This window comes from Hemicordylus capensis, chromosome 2 (assembly GCF_027244095.1).
Source record: "Hemicordylus capensis ecotype Gifberg chromosome 2, rHemCap1.1.pri, whole genome shotgun sequence".
In the NCBI taxonomy this organism is placed as follows: Eukaryota; Metazoa; Chordata; class Lepidosauria; order Squamata; family Cordylidae; genus Hemicordylus; species Hemicordylus capensis.
The window spans coordinates 399,367,954-399,391,468 of NC_069658.1; the positions used below are offsets into that span (position 1 = coordinate 399,367,954).

General features: G+C 45.3%; 3 protein-coding genes across 18 annotated transcripts in view; 1 reads left to right on the plus strand and 2 right to left on the minus strand.

Annotated features, from left to right (window-relative positions):
• Positions 1–126: 126 nt before the first annotated feature.
• On the minus strand, positions 127–12,777 carry HGS (hepatocyte growth factor-regulated tyrosine kinase substrate). 4 transcript variants are annotated; one of them, XM_053301262.1, is made up of 21 exons: positions 12,639–12,777; positions 10,879–10,963; positions 9,413–9,488; positions 9,115–9,207; positions 7,511–7,634; positions 6,586–6,638; positions 5,950–6,018; positions 5,645–5,769; positions 5,257–5,335; positions 5,071–5,160; positions 4,516–4,611; positions 4,083–4,121; positions 3,773–3,916; positions 3,205–3,418; positions 2,685–2,857; positions 2,417–2,557; positions 2,124–2,301; positions 1,847–1,973; positions 1,481–1,613; positions 1,200–1,295; positions 127–987 (listed from the first exon to the last, which is right to left on the minus strand). In XM_053301262.1, exons 1-21 carry the CDS (start codon positions 12,673–12,675, stop codon positions 874–876), a joined length of 2,286 nt encoding a protein of 761 aa, XP_053157237.1. In that variant the 5' UTR covers positions 12,676–12,777; the 3' UTR covers positions 127–873. The 4 variants fall into 4 exon arrangements, with proteins under 4 accessions (XP_053157237.1, XP_053157236.1, XP_053157235.1 ...); XM_053301261.1 differs by having other exon boundaries at positions 3,205–3,415; positions 5,062–5,160; XM_053301260.1 differs by having other exon boundaries at positions 5,062–5,160.
• On the plus strand, positions 12,699–17,616 carry ARL16 (ADP ribosylation factor like GTPase 16). Of its 7 annotated transcripts, none has more exons than XM_053301283.1 (5): positions 12,699–12,819; positions 13,752–14,001; positions 16,125–16,238; positions 16,850–16,965; positions 17,242–17,616. In XM_053301283.1, exons 3-5 carry the CDS (start codon positions 16,191–16,193, stop codon positions 17,405–17,407), a joined length of 330 nt encoding a protein of 109 aa, XP_053157258.1. In that variant the 5' UTR covers positions 12,699–12,819; positions 13,752–14,001; positions 16,125–16,190; the 3' UTR covers positions 17,408–17,616. The 7 variants fall into 7 exon arrangements, with proteins under 7 accessions (XP_053157258.1, XP_053157261.1, XP_053157255.1 ...); XM_053301280.1 differs by lacking the exon at positions 12,699–12,819 and adding an exon at positions 12,841–13,004 and having other exon boundaries at positions 13,943–14,001; XM_053301282.1 differs by lacking the exon at positions 12,699–12,819 and adding an exon at positions 13,032–13,206.
• A 92-nt stretch (positions 17,617–17,708) lies between these two features.
• TMC6 (transmembrane channel like 6) overlaps positions 17,709–23,515 on the minus strand; it is a 55,447-nt gene continuing 49,640 nt past the window's right edge. For 6 of the 7 annotated variants that reach the window (XM_053301255.1, XM_053301251.1, XM_053301252.1 and 3 more), the window contains one exon: positions 17,709–22,989. The gene's annotated coding sequence lies outside the window, so the exon portion shown is untranslated. The remainder of the gene's footprint in view (positions 22,990–23,515) is intronic. The other variant, XM_053301258.1, reaches the window with a different exon arrangement.

The window sequence follows — 23,515 nt, forward strand, 5'->3', positions numbered from 1 at the left end:
CCAAGATGCAGAGTGTCTCCAATATCCATCCTCAGCCCATTTGATACATCAATAGTCAGCATCCCAGCAGCTAGTTTGACAGCCCCTAAACCTTAACATGGGGCCTATCAGAAAGCACAGACTGAAAACGCTTTAAATACTTTATTGTCACTGGTTCCATTCTGTCTACACCAGCACTAAATATGAGAGGTGAGTCTTCAAAAGCAGGGAGGATAATCAGGTGGAGAAAGAATGTGGAAAAGAGATACAGGCTCGGGGAAGCCTCTGCTCAAAGTAGTGGGTTCTCAAAAGGCATGGTAGGGAAGATGGAAAATTCTAGGTTCATGGGAAGTAGTGTTGGTCAGAGTGAAGGCCACTTGATTACATCTTGTCAACCAGAGGGAGTGCTGTGAGTGTGTGTGTACAGGCCCAGGCCATGCTGTGGGTTGGACCGTATTTACTCTGGCTTTGGAGCATGCGTGAATGCCATTCCCCACACGAGAGGAAAGCTCTGGGCCTGGTAAGGGTGCACATGTGAGTGACTGCAAAGCTGTGCTCTGTTACCCAGTGAAAGTGAAACTAGGTGAGTGGGGCTGTGGGCCGCCACCGTAACGGAGCAACATGTCGCATCCTTTGAACATGGTTGCCTCTTACTCCAACCCAGAAGGCTCTGTTAGCAGCATTTTAGACAGGAATGCAGGGGAAGTGCCAGTTAGGGGGGTGGGTAGCTAGTAGGAGACTATCTAGGACTAGGGGCTCTGCCCTCCCTTCCCCACATGGGGGATGGCACAAGGTAACAGCAATGGTGTAGAGAGTACAGCAGTGACCAACAGATGGTAGTGTTACAATGTCTCAGAAACCCACCCCTCCCCTTCTTCGTAAGCCAAGAGGTTCTTAGTCAAAGGAAATCAGCTGAGCCTCTCCGCTGCCCCCCTGTGCTTGCTGCACCTGGGCTGGAGCCTGCTGGGGAGGGGGCTGTTGTGGTGGGGCGCCTCCGGGGGGTGCCATCTGCAAGGAGACAGAGAGGTTAGCAAGCAGGCCACATTCAAGAAAAGTTCTTGTTCCTCCACTGAATCTACTGCAGCAGAGGGTTACCACCAACCTGCTTCCTCAGCCCTTGGGTTACGCTGAGACTGGAGGAGTTCAGGGCAACCTTTCAACTTGGTACAAAGCTAACAAATGTAAGTGGCCAAACACCTTCTTTGAGGCAAAAGACTCACCTGCTGATACATCGGTTGCTGTCCTGACAAGTAAGGCTGTTGGGGTGGCAGGCTACTCAAACCTGGTTCCTGGCCAGGGAGGGTTGACATGAGGCTCTGGCAGGAGGAGACACAGAATGTCAGAGCTGCTGCCATTCTGAATTCTAGACAGCCCAGCTCTTGGGCGAGGGCTTCCCTATGTAGAAGGGATTTTTCCACCAACCCCTTCTGCTGGCCACCCTCATGCACACACTACATGGCAGAGAAAGCAGACAGCACCTCAGCATCAAACTCTTTCTCACCTGCATGTTGTAGGGCTGGTAGCCCATGGAGACAGACTGGTTGCCCATGTAACCCATTGTACCACCAGACTGCGGAGGCTGTGTCATGGCAGGGATAGCTTGGGTCTGTGAGGGGGCAGCTGCATTCTGCAAGGTAAAGAGTGCAGAAGTGGGCAAGGATGCAGAATCTAGCACATTGCAATCGAGAATTATTTGTTGCTTCCGTTTCCAGGGGACGTTTGGACTCAACTCACAGGCAAGAAGGTATGTGAAGCCAGACACATTTGCTTCTTACAAGCTAGCAAAGTTGGGACTCCCCACCCCGTTCACAACAGTCAGTTACTTGGGACAGAGGAAAACGGGGCTTTGGGCCAACTTGCCTGGTAGCCCTGGGTAGGCGTAGGCTGGTAGGAAGAATAGGCAGGATTAGTGGTGGGCACCGCCTGCCCTTGTGGAGCCGTCTGTGCAGTGTTAGTGCCTGCTTGGTACATGTAGGTGCTCACCATGTTTGGATCTGAAATACAGGTACAGAAGGAGGAGAGGACAGCCTTTCAGGGTCAGTTCAGCCAGCCATCTACTGGCCCAGCCCCAGTTCCACACGTATTGGCTCAATCCACAAATGCACTTCCACCCATCTCTCTCATTTGGTTCCTATTGCTCATACCTGTTCCTGCCACAGGCATCGCAGAGTAGGGCCCAGTGCTGCCTTGGGGGGGCTGACTCATGTACACAGTGTGCATGGGCGAGCCTTCCACAGAGCCTGCTGGGCTGAAGGTGCCTGGGAAGCTTGTGGGGCCTGATGGCTGATAGATGACCCCACCAGCAGCAGGCATGGCCTGCAACTAAGAGAAAAGAGACAGCAGCGTTAAACCTTATCGGGCTCTATCGCCTGTGCAGAGTTTAACGGGCAGGGAAGGGAAGGAGAAAAAGCGGCGGTGGCTTCTCCACCCCTCACACCTGAGCATAAGGCAGGGAGAAAGCAGGCATCTGGGCCCTCATCTGGATCGTTTGCTTCTGTTGCTCCAGCCGCAGCTGGCGCTCCTTTTCCTGCTCCTGAAGGCGCTGGATAGCCAGCTGCCGTTGCATCTCCAAGTATTCCTGTAGGCCACAGAAGCATACACTATATTAAGGCACCACAGCTCCTGCGCTTTGCTGGGCTCCACCACCGTTTCCCAGGAAGGGCAACCCCATCTTTTGCAACAGCCACCCTCGGCACAGGCCTCACCTGTTTCTTCTGGCGCATGATCTCAAGCTTCTGAGCTAGCTGGATCTGGCGCTGCCGTTCTGCCTCCTCAGCAGCACGGCGCAGCTTCTCTCTATGCTCCTCCCGCAGAGCATTCAGGGCTCCTCGTGCATCCCGAATCTGGGCAAGTTTGTCTTGAAGTCCCTCATAGTACACTTTGGGGTGCGGTGGGTGGGGGGAGCAAAGAGAAAAGCACTGTCAGGATTCCAAGCAATGGCCCAGCCATAGCCACACCACCTCGAGACCCACAGGACCGGCAGCAATTCCAGGGAGGAAAGTGGGAGTGGAATGCTTGCTACTGGCCCAAGGCACCAAACTACCTCTCTCCTCTTCCCACCCTAACTCAAAAAGCAGAAACTGGTCCAAATGAATCCTGGAGACACCCAAGCATGCCAGTCAGGTGCCTGCAATTCAGCCGGGAAAGAGAGGATCTCAACGGCCCTGCCCACCCTTCCCACAAGTCTCTCCACCCATATCAGTGATTGGGGCTCTAGTCACTTACAGCGGCGCTCATCCAGCTGGTTCAGCAGCTCCAGGAGCTGAGGGTGCATGCTGTTGATGGACTGGAAGAGCGAGAGTACCGCTGAGTCGTTGGTGATGCTCCGGCCCCGCAAATGGTTGCTCTTCATGCGGTTGACAAAGGTGGTGACGGCATTTTGCAGGGCCTTGAGGAACTGCTCGTGGCTCTCATCAGTCTCACCATTTTGGTATTGCTGCTGGGGAATGGGAAGAGACCAGTCACTTGAAACCCCAATTCTGAGCTCAATTCAGCTTACAGTTTGGAGTGGCTTTGGCCTAGTCAAGATGGCCATCCTCTTCCCCCTGCTGTGGCTTTTCAATGAGATGCACCTCCTAAAAAGCCTGAGCTCCCCAACACTGAAAAGGAGGCACAGCAAGTTTGGAACATACAGTGCTCAACCTCCTTTAATGCTGCCTCACTAAGGCCACTGAAGGAGAGCAGCCATTGCTCCTAAATGACACACTTTCAAAAAGCTGTGGCTGAGGCCAATTCTGCCCGACTGATTGACACCTCAGCTGATCAGCACAGCAGGAGACGAGGCTGTTCTTACCTCCACCACACTGAGTGGGGCAGGCTGAACTTCAGCGGACTGGGTGGGTGGCTCCCCCATGGACAGCGGAGCTGATGGGGTGGGGCTTTTGCGCACCTCCTCCTGCTTCTTCTCCCAATAGTTGCGGTTCAGGTACCGAGCCAGCTGACAGGAGATATTAAGAAACAGAAAGCAACTCATTTATCATTTGTTAGGGCCTCACTAAGGCCTACAACAACAACAAATATTTATATACCGCTTTTCAACAAAAGTTCCCAAAGTTTTTCACACAGAGAAATAATAAACTGGCTTAAGGGGACTGGAGCCTTACCTCAGGGTCAATGTCCTCAGCTAGAGGTGCAGAGGAGTTCTGAAAGAAGACAAGCATGGAATTCACTGCTCTTGCAAACATTTCTACCTTGAAACTACCCCACTCCTCCAGCTTTCTACAGAAGCTGCCCAACAGAAGAAAAAGGGCATTAGAAGGTAGCAACGCCAAGTCTGAAGGTACAACAGGCTTAACAGGTAAAAGGGAGCTGCTCAAGCAAGGTGGGCAAGATGAAGACACTGGGAGCCAATGAAAAATCATCCTTTGGGTGGCCCTGATTAGCCTTGTCAAAGCACTACAAGACTTTATGAGAGATGGGAGAAGAGGTTGAATTGCAATGGGGAGCTTTCTGATCTTGATGGCTTCTGGGTCTTAGCCAGCAAGCATCAAGATGCTTCCAGTGCTAGTGAATCTGTCCAGATGGGTGGGCACTTACCACAGGTGAGGAATAGAGGGTGCTGACTGGAGGGGTGGATGAGGTGGTGGGTGCTGGCTCGGCCTTGGGATATGTGGAATATGTACTTTTCTGTCTCTGCAGAGAAAGGCAGAAGAGAACACAATATATACATGGATTTTCCAATTTCTACTCTACAGAGTGGGCCTGGAGCTGCATTTACTATCTGTCAATTCAAAACAAGTTAATAGGATTTGGATGCTTTCTTTAATAGATGTGTTTCCCGGAATCTGCTCCTGGATCAGTTACAAGCAAAAGATGAGATGGTGACTGTCAGGAATACTTTACCCAATTATGAAAATGTCTCCCTCTCTCTCTCTCTCTCTCTCTCTTTTTAAGAGTTAAGATATGCTTGGCATCAGCATGCATTTCTTGACTTGGGGACAAAGTTATTCAAGCGAACAGGCATCCTCATCTACAAAGAACACCAAACCATGGAAACTCTTTGGATGGCCCACGGCAGCGAAACCAAGAGACCCACCAAGTAGTAATGCCATGGGAATCCCCCACTATTTTCAAGACACAAACCATCCTTTCCTTCTCCTCTGCCTCAGACTGGGACAGTGCAATTGCCAGCTGCAGCTCCTCCTCCTCCTGCAGGGCAGTTTCATCACGCTTGGGAGGCAGCTGCGGGAAGAACAGGCAACAGTCACGGTAAGCAAGGAGAGGAACCGACCAGTCAGGTCAGAGATCTACGTCTACCAGATACAGCCAAATGTTTACCTGGGATTGCTGGGAAAGAGGACTGGTCAAGTACTCAGGAGGAAGCTCTGTGCTGGCAGATCCTTTCCCTTCTGCTTTCCTGTACAGACAGAGAAGCCAAGGTCATAGCCACAGCTGAACTGCTACCTTGCTAATCTGGCTGTCTGTGAAGGTCGTGCCCTGCAGCTCTCCTCAACTGTAGCACTTGGCGATTTGCTACTAGCTCATTAGCAATCTCTCTGGAAGCTGCATTGTAGGACAGGACGCTGGGCCAGATCATCCAATTACAAGAAATCCTCCTGAGTTCCCACATGAAGGCGCGGGGGGGGGGGGAGGCTGTCACAACACCCATTCTTCCCTAAGTTTCAGTACCACCAATCCTCTGTACCAGGCAAGCTCCAATACTTACTTGTTGAGATGCTCATAGCAAGGCTCACACACCCGCACCTCCTTCTCTATGCCAAACTTGGGAATGGTGGAGCACTTGGAAGAGCACTTCCCACAGAAGATCTGCCCACACGCCCGACAGTGATGCTGTGAACACAGTGGAGAGGTCAAGCATGGCAGCTAGTAACTCCAAACCGAAATCCACTAGGGGAGAATCAGTCTCAAGGTTATGGCTCCTGTTGCCTCTCACTACCCTAACATGGCTCTGTGTAATAAGTTATCACAGTCAGGGAGCCGAGGACTGGGGAAGGGATTTGCAGCACTCACCTTGCGAGTCACCACCCCAAACTGGACCCGGCATCTGTGACACTCCTCTGCATCCACCCAGTCAGGAGCCTGTCACAGAGAAATAGAGGAACCATTGGGTAACAAAAGGTCATTACAAATCCTTGGAGGTGGTCTTCAGAGTGCAAAGAGTATTCCCAAAAGCACTAATAAGCTAGGGTTGGTCACACCGATGGTAAATGCACCCCAATGGTAAATGCATGCACTAGGTTGATGCAGCATAAAGGGACAGAACAAACTCAACAGGAGACTTTCTCTCCCCTCTGGAATTCTGACTTGGACATTGTAGATACTGAAAGCTATTATTTTGTTGAACTTACGAGCCAATAAATTATGACTGCAGGGAAACAGCACTGTAGGAATGTAAAGTAATTGTTGGGAGGGGAAAGCTTTAAAGGAAGTTCTCTTCCTCTCCAGTTCACAGCCTCTGATGCTATTGATGGAATGGGCTGCTTGCCATCTTTGCTATCTACTGTCCCAGTTAGCTGCATGCATTAGAGCCTAATTCAGGCCAAACTCAGTATCAGAAGCAGCTTTCAGACGGACCACCACCACCACCGGAAAGTCCAACTAATTTCCTTGTGTGAGTTCTGCCCATTCCCCAATCTAGAAACTCACCCTTTCTGCTGCAAACATGGCATCACTCTCCTTGAATTCTGGGAAAACGTGACCTGCAGGAAGATTAACATTAGTGTCCAGGAGAGGGTCAACCATCTAGGCATTTGGGATGGGGATTGTATTTCAGACCTGAAAGACTGAACACGTTCTATCCTTAGCTCTGCTTCCTGTGTGCAAATGCATGCAAACCATTAATCTGCCCACAAACTGTGTGTGTGTGTATAAAGACAGAGTCCATTTGAGACAAGGAATCATATGATCTTATCTTTCCTATTTAAATTGCTTTGAGAACTTTTTGTTGCAAAGTGGTATATAAATATTCTAAATAAATAAATAAATAAATAAAACAATGTGATACACTGAAAAGGTTAGTTTATCATGTATGGCAAAGCCTAGAGTATCCTCCAGAACACAATCCTGTAGATCACTTGATACACAGTGAAATGTGCAATGTCATAATCTCACAACTGACATCCTTCTAAGCAAGTAAGAACACACAGCTTTGGTAGTCACTGTTCCTTTGGGGCTTATACCTAAGACATTTTGCATAGCGTGTCAAATAAATCACAACTGTCCCATAAAACCAAATGCAATAAAATTATGTGCTCCCACACTAATGATCATTCTTGAGTCAAGATTATACTCTGACGTAACACTGATTTGTCAAGAGACTAGCTGCTGTTTTGCAAGTGAATCAGTGAAGTGAGCATCGCACATTACTGCTGGAAAACACAGCAGCAAGAACTGCCAACAGCACCTGACCACCATCATCACCTCCTCCTCCATGGAGAGACCCGTAGAGAAAGTGGACCTCCTGCTTCTTCTTCCTCCAGATTCCCATTTGAACATCTGCCATCTAATCCTATCCCCACCGTCATATCACAACAGGGAGTTGTGTTGATGAAGAATCCTCTTCTTTCCTTACCTTCCACCTTCATGATCTGATAAGTGTCCTGAACCACTTTGTACTTGGGCTCATTGCGGAAGGCATGAGCCCATGCCTGAATCAGGTAAAGGATCTTGTTGCGAACATTGGCCTCGACTTGTCTCTATAGAAATGGGAAGAGTTAGATCAGGCACTTTGCCTGGTGGGAATCAACCCAGAGTTTCCAAAGGACAGCATGAGCAGAGCTTATTTGGGAAACAGCACTCAGAACAATGCCCCAGCCCATCTAGTACCAGAACCCCACCCTCAATATCTGTATATCACATGTTTTACTGGGGGCCAAGAGGAGAGTTTCTTCCCAGATCAACTTTTGCTTTAAACTTGCTCTAGGTTTTTAGAGCTGTTTTGGTGCCTGAATGAACACACTAATCTTCTCTCATTAGCAGTTAAAACCTCTTGAGGCTTCAAATGTAGCAAGCTAGAAGGATGCAGTCAATACAAACAAGTCAAGGCATTGGCTTCTTATTGTACTATATTTCCCTGTTAGTGAGAATTGCTCTGCATTACTGAAGATGAGAGCACTTTTTCCTCTTTACTTCACAAGACTTTGCTGGCAAAAGCTGGACTCAAGAACCAAAAAGGGCTCACCTTTCAACAGCGGAAGAAGCATCATTTGAGAGAGAACTAAATATGATCATCAAAGCATTTACTTTAAAATAAAGATTTAAAAGATCCTGATGGTGGCTGACAAGAGATTATACAATTCAGTACAAAACTATGGTAGAGGGGCAGTTAAGAGAGATTGTTTTCTCTCTCTCTCTCTCTCTCTCACACACACACACAGACACACAGCATTATACTTCAGTATGTATATATCTATAGCACTTCGTCAATGGTACTGTGCATTAGCTGGGCTGAAAAAAATATTGGGAGATGTGGAAAAAGCAGTGCAAACTTTCTGCACATCTGATGGTGGACAAAACCCAACACTTTTTAGAAAATGTGATGAATAATATCCAATTCATCAGAGGAAGAGAGTTCTTTTTCATCCTAGAGACCTCCCCCATTCCCCCAAGAGATCATTATTTTGTTATTACTGAGAGAACATGTGAATGGGATAGTGAGTTAGTACAGAATTTTCTCAAGTAGGTAAAACATAATTAGCACAAAAATGGAATATTAAAGCTATTCCAGGTCAACTGGAATAGTAGTCAGGCTACAATGCATGTGACCAAGATTACTTAAGTGCATATATGCCAGGGAGAGACTTTTAAAAAAAGCTATTATCAGAAGTTTGGCATTTGGCTAGTGATGTCTGAAGGAACCTGAACTGAGTCTTACAGAAAATGTTTTATTTTTGTACTATTGGAATAATTTGTGACAATGACATAAATCTTCTCACCCCTTTATTAGGGCCCCGAATGGCATAACCATCTCAGTGCCTTGCCATGATCAGAGATTTATCTGAGCATACCATGCTTATTTTTTTGTACAGAAGCTCAAGCAGCTCAGAATGTATGTTTGAATGGAAGCCCTCAGAAGAGCTTGGTTTAGAACAGATGTAGAAGGTTGCTTCATCTCCTCCTGAAGCTCCATTACAGGAGAGGTCTTACAGAGAGGAGAAATAGCCCAAATGCTACTACCTTCAGCAGCTCCTTCAATTCTTCCATAGTCACTTTGTTGGCCACTTCATCATGGACTGTTTGACCACAATTCTTTACCACAGACTCCAAGACCTAAAAGAGAAACACACAAGAAGCATGCACAGTCCCCAACCACACTTCAAAGACTTTATATCCAAAGAGTGATAGCAATGTATGGCCTGGTCCTCCTCTGGAAAAGATTGCTGGCTGCACTGCTCACAGAGAAGGGGGAAGGCAACTTCCCCTGGTCACCAGGGAGAGTGACTACACATTGAGGAGGCTGCATCCACCAAGTTACCTCTAGTGCGTAGAGAGCCACATGAGGATTCTTGTCATTGACTTTCTTCTTTATTGCACTTACAGCATATTTAGCCCTGAATGATGAAAAAGAGGATACGAACTCAGTCACATGAGAACCTGCAAGGATCAAATGTCACTCTTAAGCCACCCTGACATCCCTACTCCATTGAAACATAATGTCTCAACACTTATAATAATGTGTGCAAATAAAGAGTGGGGAGGCAGAAAAGCAGGATGTTAGTATTAAAAAAAAAAATATAGTGTCAATCATTTAACTCTGTCTAACATTCATTTAACCAGTAAAAAATATTTCCAGTCAGTACAATGCATTTTCTTTGAATCTGTCAGTTTTCAACATAAATGCAGAAACCACAACACAGTGAAGCAATATGCTTCATTTTATTCTTTAGTGTTTCCATTCTCTGTAGTTGTAGAAAACACCTGGAAACATTTTCATTCCCCTCTCATCTCTCCACATTTTTCTATAAATCTGTTCAATGCCAAGCATTTCCAGATGGTGTCATCATAGAAACAGGACATACAGAACTAAAACAAGATATGCAAATATAATTGTTATGCACTTTTCTTGCCCCCCCTTACCCCATTAACATCTTACCCCCCTGATTTTATTAAAAGGGGCTTAAGACAATTCAGGGAGGACAGGTCTATCGATGGCTACTAGTCTTGATGACTACAGGCTACCTTCAGGTTCAGAGGCAGGCAGGATGCCTCTGAGTACCGGTTGCAGGGGAGCAACACCAGGAGAGGGGACATGCCTTCATCTCTTGCCTGTGGACTTGCCAGAGGCATCTACTACAACTACAAATATTTATATACTGCTCTTCAACCAAAGTTCTCAAAGCAGTTCACATAGAAAAATAATACATAAATATAAGATGGTGGGCCACTGTGAAAAAAGGATAGGCCTTGGGCTTAATCCAGCAAGGCTGTTCTTATGTTATGTGCTTATGTTATCTCTAGTTTCTAGGAACACATGAATGCATTTTCCCCTACTCCTTCTCAGGGCTACATATCTAGAAGAGCAAATCTTCTAGATATGGAATTCAATATAGCAATAAATGGAAATTAAACAGATTGCTCATTTGATCAGCCGTATAACCCTGTATACTGAAGAGGGAAAATGCTTGGCTACTCAGAAGATATACCTAGCAAATGTTAAACTGTACTTATTTCTGAGGTAAATTTAATGTACAGAGAGTATTTCTGGGTGTGCTAGCCACATAGAAAGACCATGCAGTGTAGTGGCCAGAAAGTTGGGTTTAGATGTGAAAAAGCTCAGGTTCAAATTCCCACTCAGCAATGAAGCACAACAGGTGATCTTGGACAAAGATCTCTAAGCCTAATCTACCTGTGTTTCTTGGAAGGGATACATTTGACCAAAAATATGTTACTGATGTATATGGAGTAGAGAATACAACAGTTTTTGTAGATCTCAGCACTTACTGGGTGTCACCCTGACGAATCATATCACAAATCTGCAGGATGGACTCCCAGTCTGTCTCCAGCAGAAGTTGACTGGTAGCTTTATCTGCAAGACATTTAAGTAACCATTATAACCCTTGGGGAAGGTCAAGTGTGAAAACTGTGTTTGCTGTGGAGAAATTAGGGTTCCAGATGGATGACTGGGCCTCTTTCGACATTTGCTGGTAATGGTCAATGGAAATAGTTGGAATATCAGGCCATTTTGCTAGCTGATTTACTGTTCTACAGTTCTCTGCTGCTCCTGAATATTGGCTGTATGGAAATAACATCTTGAACTTCCAACAGGGCAGTCATGGTTACCTGCAAAGCAGATGTATTTATTTATTTATTTATTTATTTAACACACTTCTATACTGCCCCAAACTCATGTCTCTGGGAGGTACTGACAAATAGGTCTGCTTATGATGTTTGGCTTTCCAACGTTGAAATCACTCTGTTGCAAAAAAAATAAATATTCTGCTCCCTTAAAGGATAGCACCTTTATTCCCTTGTTAATCCTTGTGGGTGAAATTCTTTCACCAAAGCACTCCAAAAGTGTCCCCACCAGCAAAATTCGGAACCTAAGCTTCTGGGGTTGGAAACTTTTGGCCACTTCTCCCTCTTCCTTCAAATCCCTGCTCCAAACCCATCTCTTTCATAAAGAATTTTACTTAGTTTTTCACTTAGCCCTCATCCCATTTTAAACAAAGCCTAATTACCAGTAACTACATTTGTGCATACTCATCTTTTAGTTATCTTTGTCTCTTCCTTCCTCCATCTCTTTCTTGTTTCCACCACTGGCAAAAGCTTATGCTACTCTAAAGATCCAAGTCCACTGATAATGCTATATAAAGAATAGCAAAGCACTCCAAAATCTTACTCCCCCTCTATCCCATGTTATTTTCTTTTCAGGTAACTTGTTGACATTAAACATCAGCTGATAAACCACCCCCTCAACTTTTTTTGTACAGTATTACATTTGCCCTAACACATCAGCATGCTTCCCCTCAACTCAGTTCTGATTCTGTACTTGCCCTGTCACTTCCTGGTTGTTAGTCACCATGTAGAACCTGATTTTAGGTGAGGTCAGCAGAGCAGTAAAATCAGAAATACACTGGCTGACACATAGAGATGTATTTATTTTTCAAAATATTGTTATCTTCCCCCAGCATTCAAAATGAATAAGCCTAGTCACTTAAACAAACCCCAGTTCAGTTACAAGTCCTTCATTTGATATCAAGCATGCTAGGACTGAAGGTTACCCTAATTTTACACAGAGGTGTCTGATCTGGAGATCAAGGAAAGAAGGGGCATTTTGTCAACCTAGATCTACCCCCACTGGCAGATGAAAGCTCCACCGACCCCCTTCGGTGAGGATCACAGCTGTTAGGCCCAGCAGATTTCTTTGTGGTAGAGTCTTCAATCAAGCCATGTGTAAGGTGGTGGTGGTAATAATAATAAATTTTGTGAGTAGCTATAAGGAACTTAATGCGGCTGATTAAAAGAGGGGAGTACGAAAAAGGAGACAGGCTTTCAAAGAGATCATTTGGTTTCAGATACAACAAAAGCTGGTAAGAAAAAGAGAAGATCGGGCACAGGAGTTTTGGATACTGCCCCTCCGAATAAGCACAGGGCGAGAAAAACAGAGTCTTAACACCCGCCCCCCCGCCGCAATTAGGATAAAGGTCAGAGGTTGAGGGGCGGGTCAGCGGGGATCACTCCCAGGGCTCCCTTCCCGGTACCTAGAAGCCGCTCGAAGGTGCCGCCGCCTCGCCCCATCGCGCTCTTCGCTCAAGAACAGATAAGACCGACTACTGCTCCCTCTAGTCTGCCTCCGATCCGTTTCCGTAGCCTAGGCCCTGCTTCCGGCTTCCGCTCAACGAGGCGGCGGGCTTTCCGGCGGCAAGCGCTGACGACTGGTTGGTGTGTGATGGACCTGATTTGTCGTTCCTGAACCAATGGATGTGCGAGATGAGTGGAAGCGGGTGCGGCGGGGTGGCTGCCTCTGTTTGCCATGGCAACGGCTGGCGGCGGCGGCGGCGGCTCGACCTACCTGCTTCTGGGGGGTTCCGGCGCGGGCAAAACTCTGCTGGTCAAGCGGCTGCAGAATATCCCCGCGCGAAGAAAGGGCAGGGAAGGGGCTGCTGTGGCTGGGTGGGAGGGAGGATTGGCTGAGCAATGCCTGGGGGAGGATTGTCAAGGGGTAGGCCGGGTTCCCCCTTGCCCGGTGGGAGGAAAGAAAGAAGAAAACCCAGTACAACTCATGTATGAAGAAGATTGCATGACTATCCAAATAAGGTCTTTTTTGGGGTTTGTTTTCATTTAACATTGTATTATGATGGTTTCTATCTGTCTGGCTCTTTCTTTATGGCCTCTACTCATTGTATGACTATCCAGAACATGGTTCTTGTTTTGGTCGCTATTTAATATTGTATTATTCAGTAGATGGTTACAGATTCTGACATTCTTATGAATATATGTTTGGTCTTCTTCCTACGTTAGTACTCTTGCTTTCTTCTCTACTTCATTGCGAGTAGGAAAGGCAAGGCGGTGCCTTCGAGTCGGTGTCGACTCCTGGAGCCCGCAGAGCCCTGTGGTTGTCTTTGGTAGAGTACAGGAGGGGGTTACCATTGCCATCTCCCGCGTAGTATGATATGATGCCTTTCAGCGTCTTCCTATATTGCTGCTGCCCGATATAGGCTTTTCCCATTGTCTGGGGATCATACCAGCGGGGATTCGGACCGGCAACCTCTGGCTTGCTAGTCAAGCCATTTCCCCACTGTGCCATTAGATGTACTACCTCCTCCTTATTTGTGGAGGGAGGAAAGAGTCGTTATGTTTCTCCATGCCCCAAGATACGGCCCTTTTTCGCGGGAGGTCGGGAGAGGAGGAAGTTTCTGGTGCTGAAAGAAGGCGCAGGTCTCACCGGGGCAGGCGGAGTCGGGACCGGACTGCCTGGCCGCGCAGCGCAACCTCCCACTCACATATCCCCGGGGGCGAAGCTACCGGTCCCTTTCCCGCCGTCTTCCTTAACAGTCTGTCGCACAGCTGAGCTCCAGGGATGGCAACAAGGACCTTGGGGAGCCGCCCCCCACCCTGCCCACGGTATGACCTTTTTGTCTTTCGTTCGGTGGTTTTGGCTCAGTAGTGGAGCACGTGCTTGCTTGGCCGTCAGCCCCTGGTTCCGGCTTCGGTATCTCCAGTTAGAAGGCCCTTGGGTGGTAGAACTGGAAAAAGGCTCTTGCCACTGCCAGCCAGAGAAGGGAATCCTGGGTTAAGGGACCAGTGGGCTGAATCACCACGGAGCAGCTTCTTAAATGCCGACTGGTGCAGAATGCCATGGTTTCCAGACTGGAGACTATATATTAAGCTCCCTCTGACTAATTGGCAAGTCATGGCTGTTCCTTCGGTAAAGAACAATTGAGGTAAAAGTATGGGTTTTACTTACAGTCACAGTATTTAGATACACCTAACTACTACTACTGAAAAGCAAACTTCTGTACTAAATTTTTCAGAGCAGGTTTTGTGGCAAAACTTTTGCCTATGTGATAGAGGCCAGCAGGTGGCCCTCAGGGTGGATTGTGCTGTTCTTGACACTGTTGGTCTCTGCCTATCTACTGTGCTTACCTTGGTACAACAGACACACTTCCATTACAGGACATACATATACAGTATTATTTATTTGACATATTTGTATACCACCCAAAACATCTGGGCAGTTTACAATAAATCAATAAGAAAACAAAAATATAAAAGTTAAACACATTAAACAAAACAATTACAAAACACACACACTACAAAACAATACAAAAGAAAAATAAAAAGCTGAACATTACAACTATTTAAAATTTTAAACAATGTTAAGCTATTCAAGTATGCATGGACTAGCATTGCTCAATGGAGCCATCTGCTTAGTGTGTATTAGATATTGCAGAACTCTTACCACATTTCCTCCCCTTGCCAGCATTAAGTAATTCTGGGCCTTTTTGTTACTCCACCATTTCCAAATAGTCTTAGAGAAACCTGTGCAACTAAAGGGAGCTATTTTTAATGTCAATAGGGAGAAGCCTTAGCTCAGTGGCATACATAAGCCAGGCCAGCTTAAGTATTTTGAGGTCCTCAGGGAACAGAAAATCATGACAAATGCAAGCTAAACCACATGTCAGACTATTGTTATTTATAAACAAAAACACTTTCCAGCTTTCTGTGGTGTAACTGAAGGACAGTTTCGCCATTCCCTATACCAGTGCTGCTTGGGAACACTGTCATCCCTCTCTCCCCAGTCTACTGATACACCTTTATGTTCTGCTTTAATCCAGAACAGCCTGGATCCATGCTTAAAATCACTAATGGTGATTAGAATTCCCAATTAACGCACACATTGGAAGTGTGTTAAATAATTTCACCCTAATTGTAAGCATAACAACTTGCAAGCTCAGTTAAGACCAGTGGGAAAAAGTCTAGGTAGTGTTCTTTGAAGGTTTTGTCCAGCTTTCTCAGGCCTTAGTGGGGTCCTAGTTGGCTTCAGTTCCCTGGCATCTGCCCCACCATGCTACTCTGGAGCTGCCTGTGACATAATATGACCAGGTTCAGTGCTGAATGTATTGAAGGAGGACTTCCAAATATTAACATGTTTGGTAACCAAAGCTGGGTTCTGTGTAATTGCTTCATGGAAACTTTCCATTTCTCTATCAATGCTGGATTGGTTTTCTCAAATATGGACAATAGTTGTAATGATAAAATCTACAACAGACAATTAAAGGAAGGGATGTCAGATTTAATTGTATTCGTTTTTCATGTAATATTGTAACCATTTATGTTTTCATAATACAAGGACATTGTAAAAAATAAAATCCCAGGTACAGTCCTTGGCATCTCTGGTTAGGAGAGCTAGGAAAGACTTCTGATAGAGGCATTGGAGAGCTGCTGTCAAGTGCAGCAATCAGTACTGGCTGTGAACCAAAGGATAAAGCAGTCGGTACTGGGCTAGAGAGACTCAGTAGAAGGCATACATACATTTGTGGCACTCTTCTAAACCCTCTCCAGTTTGTCAGCTGTCTCCCAAGTGTGAGGAGATCACAGTCTTATTCTTCACTCCAGCTCAGGCTTGGTTCATGCTCAGCTGGAGGACTGGGTCAGCACCAGTGCCTGGATTCTTGGTGCACTGTGCTGCAGACAGTTGCCCACTCATTAGTCTACAAGTCTAATTTGCTGCTGTCTCTTTGCAGGTGGGCACAAATCTTACTGACCTTCCAATAGGAAAGAAGATCACAGTTCGGGAATTGGGGGGATGCATGGGCCCCATCTGGTCCAGTTACTATAGTGACTGCTGCTGTGTCCTGGTGAGTGCTCCATTCATACGCTGTGCAATTTAATGGTCAGGTTCAGATGTCACTGTGGGTTTATCCTGGTTCCCAGCAACATTGATTGTGAACTGCCCAGGGACTTTTTTGTATGGGGCAGTATAGAAATGTAAGAAACAAACATCCATGAGCCTTAAGCTCATGTATTCCTCTTCACACAAGAGGAGGAAGTTCTAAACTTCAGTTAGTTTTACAAGAAACTAGAATTTGTCAAACAAAATACTGGCTTGTAACAGTATTACCAAACTTCTAACAAGAGTTTGCAAACAAACTAGGAAATTAACTGAGACTCTCTAGTCAGTGGGAAGCACAGGGTCCCAACAACATGTCATTGCTGTACACTATATTGGCTTCAGGAAGTAATTACTCCCAGTGCTTCCACTTAGAAAATCTCAGGTAATATCATCAGGAATATCCTGCTTTGATCTTGGGGAGGAATTAGTCAACCTGTATGCTGGGAAACCTGTCAGAATGGTTTATGAATATTTTCTAGCCTTTCTGGCTGTGCTTAATACTAGAAAGTTCTGCCACTTGGGCAACAAGCCCCCCCACTTCAGCTACCTTTGAGTCAGTCTCTTTCCCTCCTGCAGTATATGATTGATGCTGCCAAGCCCACCCAGATTTCCTCATCCTGCATCCAACTATTATCACTCCTTGCTGCTGAGCAGCTAACATCAGTCCCTGTCCTCATCATTTTCAACAAAATGTAAGCAATGTTTGGATTGAATTTCCAGGTATGAGGGATGATCTGTCGGAGGAGGGAGGAGAAGAGTTTGATAGGCTTCCGAGATATTTGCAGCCAAGTCGACCCTCGGGGGCAGGGGCTGCACAGGGAGGACTACCACTGGGTAACAGGATGCAAAAAGATTATCTTGTGTGGATTTGCAACCTGATGGAAATATTCTGTTGGGAGGCTTCTCTTTGAGAACAACTCAATAGGCAGATGGAGAATGTGACTGTTTTCTCTTTACTCTGGCTCTAGTGACTTACCATGCTACATGTCCCTGATCGAGATGAAGTCATTGTTCCGAATCCAGGACATTATCGCCTGTGCCAAGCAGCCCATCACTGTTGTGGAGACCAGTGCACGCGATGGCACTGGCTTATCCAATGTGATACAGTGGTTTCGTTCCACCCTGTGTGATTAAAGCTGATGCTCCCAGAAGGTGGAGGTGGCTCTCTTGATTTGACAAGGAGCCATGGAAAGAGCTGGACTAACAGTACTGGCTTCTGATTTGGGGCAGTATATTATGAAGTGGCAGCAAGCAGGACTGTCCCCTGCAGGCAGTGGGAAGAAGGTTGCAACCCTGGACTTCAATGTACTTTGAAACTAATAGTAAATATTTTTATATTTAAATCATTCAATCCGTTGCCTCTTTTATGCATTGGGATGCTAATAGTATGCAGGAAAGGAATAAGTCTGTGGGAGGGGAGGCAAAATGCATCTGGTTATCCATCTTTATGTATTTATTTTTGGCATTTATAGACCACTTTTCATCCCATTTTGGACTATCAAAGCAGTCAACACTTAAACATCAAAACAATACAACAACCGCATCCAGTAATAAAATCATAGAAACAGATATACACACAAACTAAAACTATTATTTCACCAGGGATTTATTCTGAACTAAGACCTTAATGACCCCCTAGGCATTTTGAATTGTGGGGAGTTTCTGTGGGGTGGAGGTGCCACTAGTGAGGCGGCCCTGTCACATGTTTATGGGACCATATAATCTTTGAGTTTTTTCCAACACCCTGCATAATGCTATAGCATCCCTAGCAGATGGCTGTCCAGCCCCTAGTGAAGGAGAGCCCTCCATGGCACAAGACAGACTGTTCCACAGGTATTACATTTCAACACCTTGGTTGAAGTCCTGCCCTCAAGAACAGCAAAGAACAAAGCCGCCATTCCTTCTCTGTGGGAGGATGATACATATCAGCCTTCAGCAATGTGTATGGATCCAGGAGGGGAAATCTGGCACTAAACCTTTGTTTAGGAGGAAGAAAAGCATGACAAGCTTGTTTCTATTTCATCTGTGAAATGCTGGAGATTATGACATTACCATTCCCAGCAGTAATTATGGAGATAATCCAGTTCTCAAAACACTATTTCTGCTGTTGTGAACTATCACCAACACTTCAGAAAGGACAGCACGGGAAGGAAGAAACAGAGTAAGGCTGATCATAATTGTAAAATCTAAAACAGGTTCCACTGAGTCATATGCCACTGTAAGACAATCTTCTCACTTTCTCAACTTAACTTCATAGGGCTATTGTGAGGACAAGAGAGATTTTTAAACTCCCCTTTTCAAAAAATTAAACACATTTCTATTTTGTGTGCACAATTTTAAAAAGGGTTTAAAGAAATAATGGGCCAGTTTGAATTTTATCTCTAAGCTGGCTCTCATTACATGTGATTAACGTGTTATGCATGAATACAAATCAGTCCAAAATCAGTGGTTAAAAGTTAAATTTCAGTGGGTAACAAAGCTCAAAATGTTTGTTTGTTTTTTGGACAATAGTGTTATTGGCAAGGTTTGAGTGGTTAAGCATGCTTAAAAGGGAAAGGCAACTTTCTGAATCTCAGACTGCTGGAACTGCTTACTTCCATGTTGGGCAAATGGTTACTGCTGCTGCTATAGCAAGCCAGGCAGCCTTTCTTCTGGTGGACATAGTGACAGAGCTGGCTTCTAGCTCTGGCAGAGCAAGTAATACTCGTAAGCTGGGACAAAAATATTCACAGCACTTGAAGAAAGCCTTCAGCCAGAAAGTGGAACTGAGTCTGTTTATTATCGTAGCTTAAAGATATACTGCACAAAAACATGTTGACATGACAAATGTCAACATTCTCCACTCATTCCAGGGCTTTAGCACACAAATCTTTTGTGGAGATCCACATTTACTTTTTGAAGGGTAATAAGGGAGACCTCCTCTCTCTTTGGCCTGCAGTAATCTGACCAATCTATCAAAATTAAAAAATTTCATAGTATCATACCACTGGAGAGAACATTGTAAGCTATCTAGTTTAATCCCTATGTTTGATACAAGAAATCTAGCAAAAGCATCAACAGATGGCTATCCAGTCTTTGCCTGAAAATCCCCTCCCTAGATAATTTCATTGCTCTTACAATCACTCTTACTTTTAAGCCAAAATCTACCCTTGTTAGACCCATTATATGCCCTCTAGTGTAGCAAAGGACAAATCTTTGTTCTCTTCTATGTGACAACCCTTCAGATATTTGAAGAATGCTATCATATCACCCAACAGTTTCTTTAACCTTTCCTCACAGAGCTTGTTTTCCAAATCCTTGATCATACTAGCTGCTCTCCTCTGAATCTGTTCTAATTTGTCTAAATCCTCCCTAAAGCACAGTGCCCAGAACTGGACACTACTCCAGATAGTCTGACTAGCACAGAATAAAGTACTATCATTCTCATGCCTTGGAAACTATTGTTCTATTAATACAGTATAACCTTAAATTGCATTAGCCTTTTTTGCAGCTGTATCATACTATTGACTCATGTTCAGCTTGTGGGCAACTGCAATTCGGAAGAGTGTTTTCACATATACTACTGTCAAATCCTATACCTATGCATTTGATTTTTCTTGTCTAGGTGAGGAACCTTGCTTGTGCTTCTGTTAAATGCATTTTGCTAGCTTCAGTCCAGTTTCCCATTCTGCCAACATTTCTCTGAATGTTATTCCTGTCTTCTGGGGTCTTCGTTATCTCTCCCATCTTTGTCTGCTCAACACACAATGAGAATTCCCTTCACTTGTTCACCTAGTGTCATTGATAAAAATGTTAGAGTACCAGCCCAGGACAAAACCCTGAAACACCACACTCAAAGCCTTCCTCTAGTTGGATGAAAAGCCATGGATAAGCAAACTTTTGAATATGGTTTTCCAGCATTTTGAACCTACAAATAATACAGAATAGTTTTAGGAGATGCCTAGCCAGGCAGCTCAGCAGGGATGATTCAGCATTTCTTTCCCTCATGTGAGCTTGCTCTGAGACAAAGGCTTTAATCCGCTACACCACCCGATGTGATGGTATTATCTAGTTCACATTTGACCAGTTTGCTAACTAAACGATCATGGGGAATTTTGCTGAAATCATGATAAATGACATCCACAACATTCCCACAGTCTACTAAGCTAGTAACCCGATTTAGAAAAAAAGACGATCTTGACAATCCAAATCTAGCTTATACTAGTTATTGCATCATCATCAAGAGATGCTTATATCGAGTGGTTATTCTCACAATGGGAGGAAAACGGGCTAAAGCAGCCCAGCCCGGTCCCCACCCCCCGCTTGTGAGAACTACCAGGCGAGCCCAGTGGTTCCACAGCAGCTAGCCTGCCTAAAAAACCCTCCCCTTAAATGAGATTAACGGAGCGAGCACTCTGTCAACCTTGTATGATTGATCATTCGCTTGCAGCTGTGGCTGACACACTCAGGGGTGGGGGGAGAGAGGCGGGGAGCCCAGGAAGACACCGTGCACCGGGGAGCTGTGCATTGGGGAGCCGCAATGCTTCCCAGGGCCCGAGGGAGCCACGGCCAGGCGCGGGAGTGAGTGCCCGACCGAAGCAGCCACTCATCTGGGCGGCCGATCCAGCTGCCCAGCAACGAGCAACTTGATCGTTTGTTTGTAGAGCCTCACTGACTGCTTTATAATCTGTTCTAGTATCTTCCCTGTTATCAAAGTCAGACTGACCAGTTTATAGTTTCTTAGAGCCTCCTTTCTGCAGATTGGGACAACATCTGAAGGATTTCTCCAAGATGATACACCAATTCTGAAAGTACATCAGCAAATTTCTTTAGTTCCCCAGGATGAGGACTTGAACTCATTTTAAGGTAAATAAACATTTCCTAACTGATCAATCCTAACCCCTTACTATCCATGCTATTTTCACAAGGTTGCACACTTCCCTTCTGGAATTGAACAGTTTCATCTTCTCTCTGTCGCCCTTTAACATTTCACCATCCTTACTGAGCAGTGGGCCTACAGTTTTCTTCCTCTTCTGCTGAACATAGCTGGAAATGTTTTGTTGCTCTTAGCATCTCTCACCAGCCTCCACTCATTCTGAGCTGTAGCTCTCCTGACATTGTCCCTACAAGTCTGGACTAGTCAAAAAGAAACAAGGGGGAATACCTCTAAGCATGCACATTTTTCTTACTACTGAGTTACAACCACCAGCCCACACAAATCTGGGATTATAAAGCAGTGCTGTTGAAACATTAGAGAGTGAGTTATTTTATGTAGTAAGGGAAATCATTAGGTAATTGCACCAAGAATAAAAAGGATAGCAATGAGTTAACAGTTATAGTGTGACTGTGTGAGTATTTTTTTTACTATGACACATAGGAAAGTGGAATAGAAACAAGCAGCTTTTTGAGACCATCTGTCCAAGCTCAGTAAATGCAACAAAAAGATACACATTATTTAGCTGAGTTGTTAATAAAACAGTTGTGTTTAAGACAAAGAAAATGTCAGAGTCATCATCTCAGGTAAGGCCAATGACTGGGACCAAAATCTGCATTAAGAAAGGCAGAGGATGCAGCTTCCAAACAGGCTTAAATCCTATGGTTTCCATTATAAAAATAGTACTGGATTGCATGGCTGAAAATAGGGCCCATAAGGAAAATGAGGAATGCAACTACTGAGACGGATGACGAGAGGTGATGCAAGGATTAGGGTTTCCACAATGTAGCACTTAGTCCCACAGGGAAGAGTAGCTTGCTCCGATTATATTCTACACACAAGAAAACATGAAGGTAGCAACTAAGGACTATCTGGAATGGTGTATGTTGCTTAGTGTTAAGGTGCAACTATGTTGCTTGAATGCCGGAATTTCGAACCAGTCCAGCACTCCAGAAAAGGAATGCCGAACTGGTTCTGTGCACATCCCTAATGTGGGGCAAAGATAGGAGACTGCTAGCGATGTCCCCTCCTCACCCCATGGCTGCATTCAAAGCTTGCAAGAGGCAGACTGGGAGCTCCCAATCCAACCCTTTCAGACTTTGAAAGAGGAGTGTGGGATGGCAAGAAGAGACTGCCAACAAGCAGTCTCCTCTTCTCCATCTGCCCCTCCTTAAAACTTTGCAGGGGAGTGAGGCTGAGCATGGTGGGAGGCAAGATGGCCTCACCTCAGGCACCCAAAATGGGCCACTCCTGGTGGAGAGTTTTCCAGAAGAGATTGCTTTCAGTAGCATCAAACTATGTTGTCCTTTCTGAGAAAACCATCCTGTTGATTTCTCATTATTCATCGCTTGTATGCCCTGTGTGTACACACCTCTTATGATTTTCACACTGAGCTTCCATAATCCTGCATGTATACTGGGGAAAGCCCAGTGGCAAGAGCCATTTCAGCTCTTATATGTTCATACAGTTTGATTTGTCTCTCACAAATCATCAGCTTCGGTATCATTCAAGTAGTTTAGGAATCCTACGATCCAGCTCACAGACAATTTCCATTTGCTTGTCTCTGGAAGCAGCAATTGCCAACAAATGGTAAGAAAATACATTCTTGGACCAAACATGGATGAAATTCCTGTGAAACTTCAAAACAGGGAGCAGCTTGAAGGCAGACAGCAGGAAGCTGCCACTTTCAGCAGCAGGGGGCTGTTCCACAGGGCAGTCCTAGAGGGCCCAACATTTGTTCTCCATCTTCCAAGAAGCACTTCAAGCAGAGAACAAGGTTCACCTTGCACATTAAACTGCCAGGCTGAAAGGGAAATTTCAGTAACAATAACCATTAGTGAATTAGTAATTTCTTTACAGCCACAATAATGGTCCTAATGTACTGCTTACAGCCAGCACCTAATTTTTGCAGTGTTCTCTTTTATTGTTCTGTCTGTATTCCTTACTTCCCAGAATGTCTCTTAGTGAAATGCCCTCTACCCGCTATTCTTGCTTTTAAGTTCTTGCCTCAGGAGTGTGCTAGAAAGGCTTAGTGTCTTGTGTCCTCTAGAGTTCCATTTGGAGAACAGAAGGTGGCGATTTCAGTAAGTCAGATGTTAACATCTAGTTCATTGAACATCTAGTTAACGGCCGTCCAATTCTGGTTAGGATGCAAGTCATGACAAATTCTTTTTTAGGGGGATGGGAGTGATTTAAAGAATGGGTGGGAAGGGTGCTGAACTCCCTGGGGCTCTACCTCCCAAACCACCTTCCTGCAGTGCTTTTCTTCTAGGCAGGGGCTACTTCCATTCCCAGAGCCTTAAAGCGGGGGGGGGGGCAGACAAAAGAAG

Excerpts from the sequence above, each read along its gene's own strand:
- ARL16 (XM_053301280.1), top strand. The coding sequence starts at position 12,911 with ATGGCAACGGCTGGCGGCGGCGGCGGCGGCTCGACCTACCTGCTTCTG. Across the intron at positions 13,005-13,942 it reads GCTGGTCAAGCGGCTGCAGA|AGCTGAGCTCCAGGGATGGC; the intron begins ATATCCCCGCGC and ends AGTCTGTCGCAC. Across the intron at positions 16,966-17,241 it reads CTCATCATTTTCAACAAAAT|TGACTTACCATGCTACATGT; the intron begins GTAAGCAATGTT and ends CTCTGGCTCTAG.
- HGS (XM_053301260.1), bottom strand. The coding sequence starts at position 12,675 with ATGGGGCGAGGCGGCGGCACCTTCGAGCGGCTTCTAG. Across the intron at positions 3,419-3,772 it reads CCCCACTCAGTGTGGTGGAG|CAGCAATACCAAAATGGTGA; the intron begins GTAAGAACAGCC and ends CCCATTCCCCAG. Across the intron at positions 1,614-1,846 it reads CAGCCTACGCCTACCCAGGG|CTTGCAGAATGCAGCTGCCC; the intron begins CTACCAGGCAAG and ends TGCACTCTTTAC.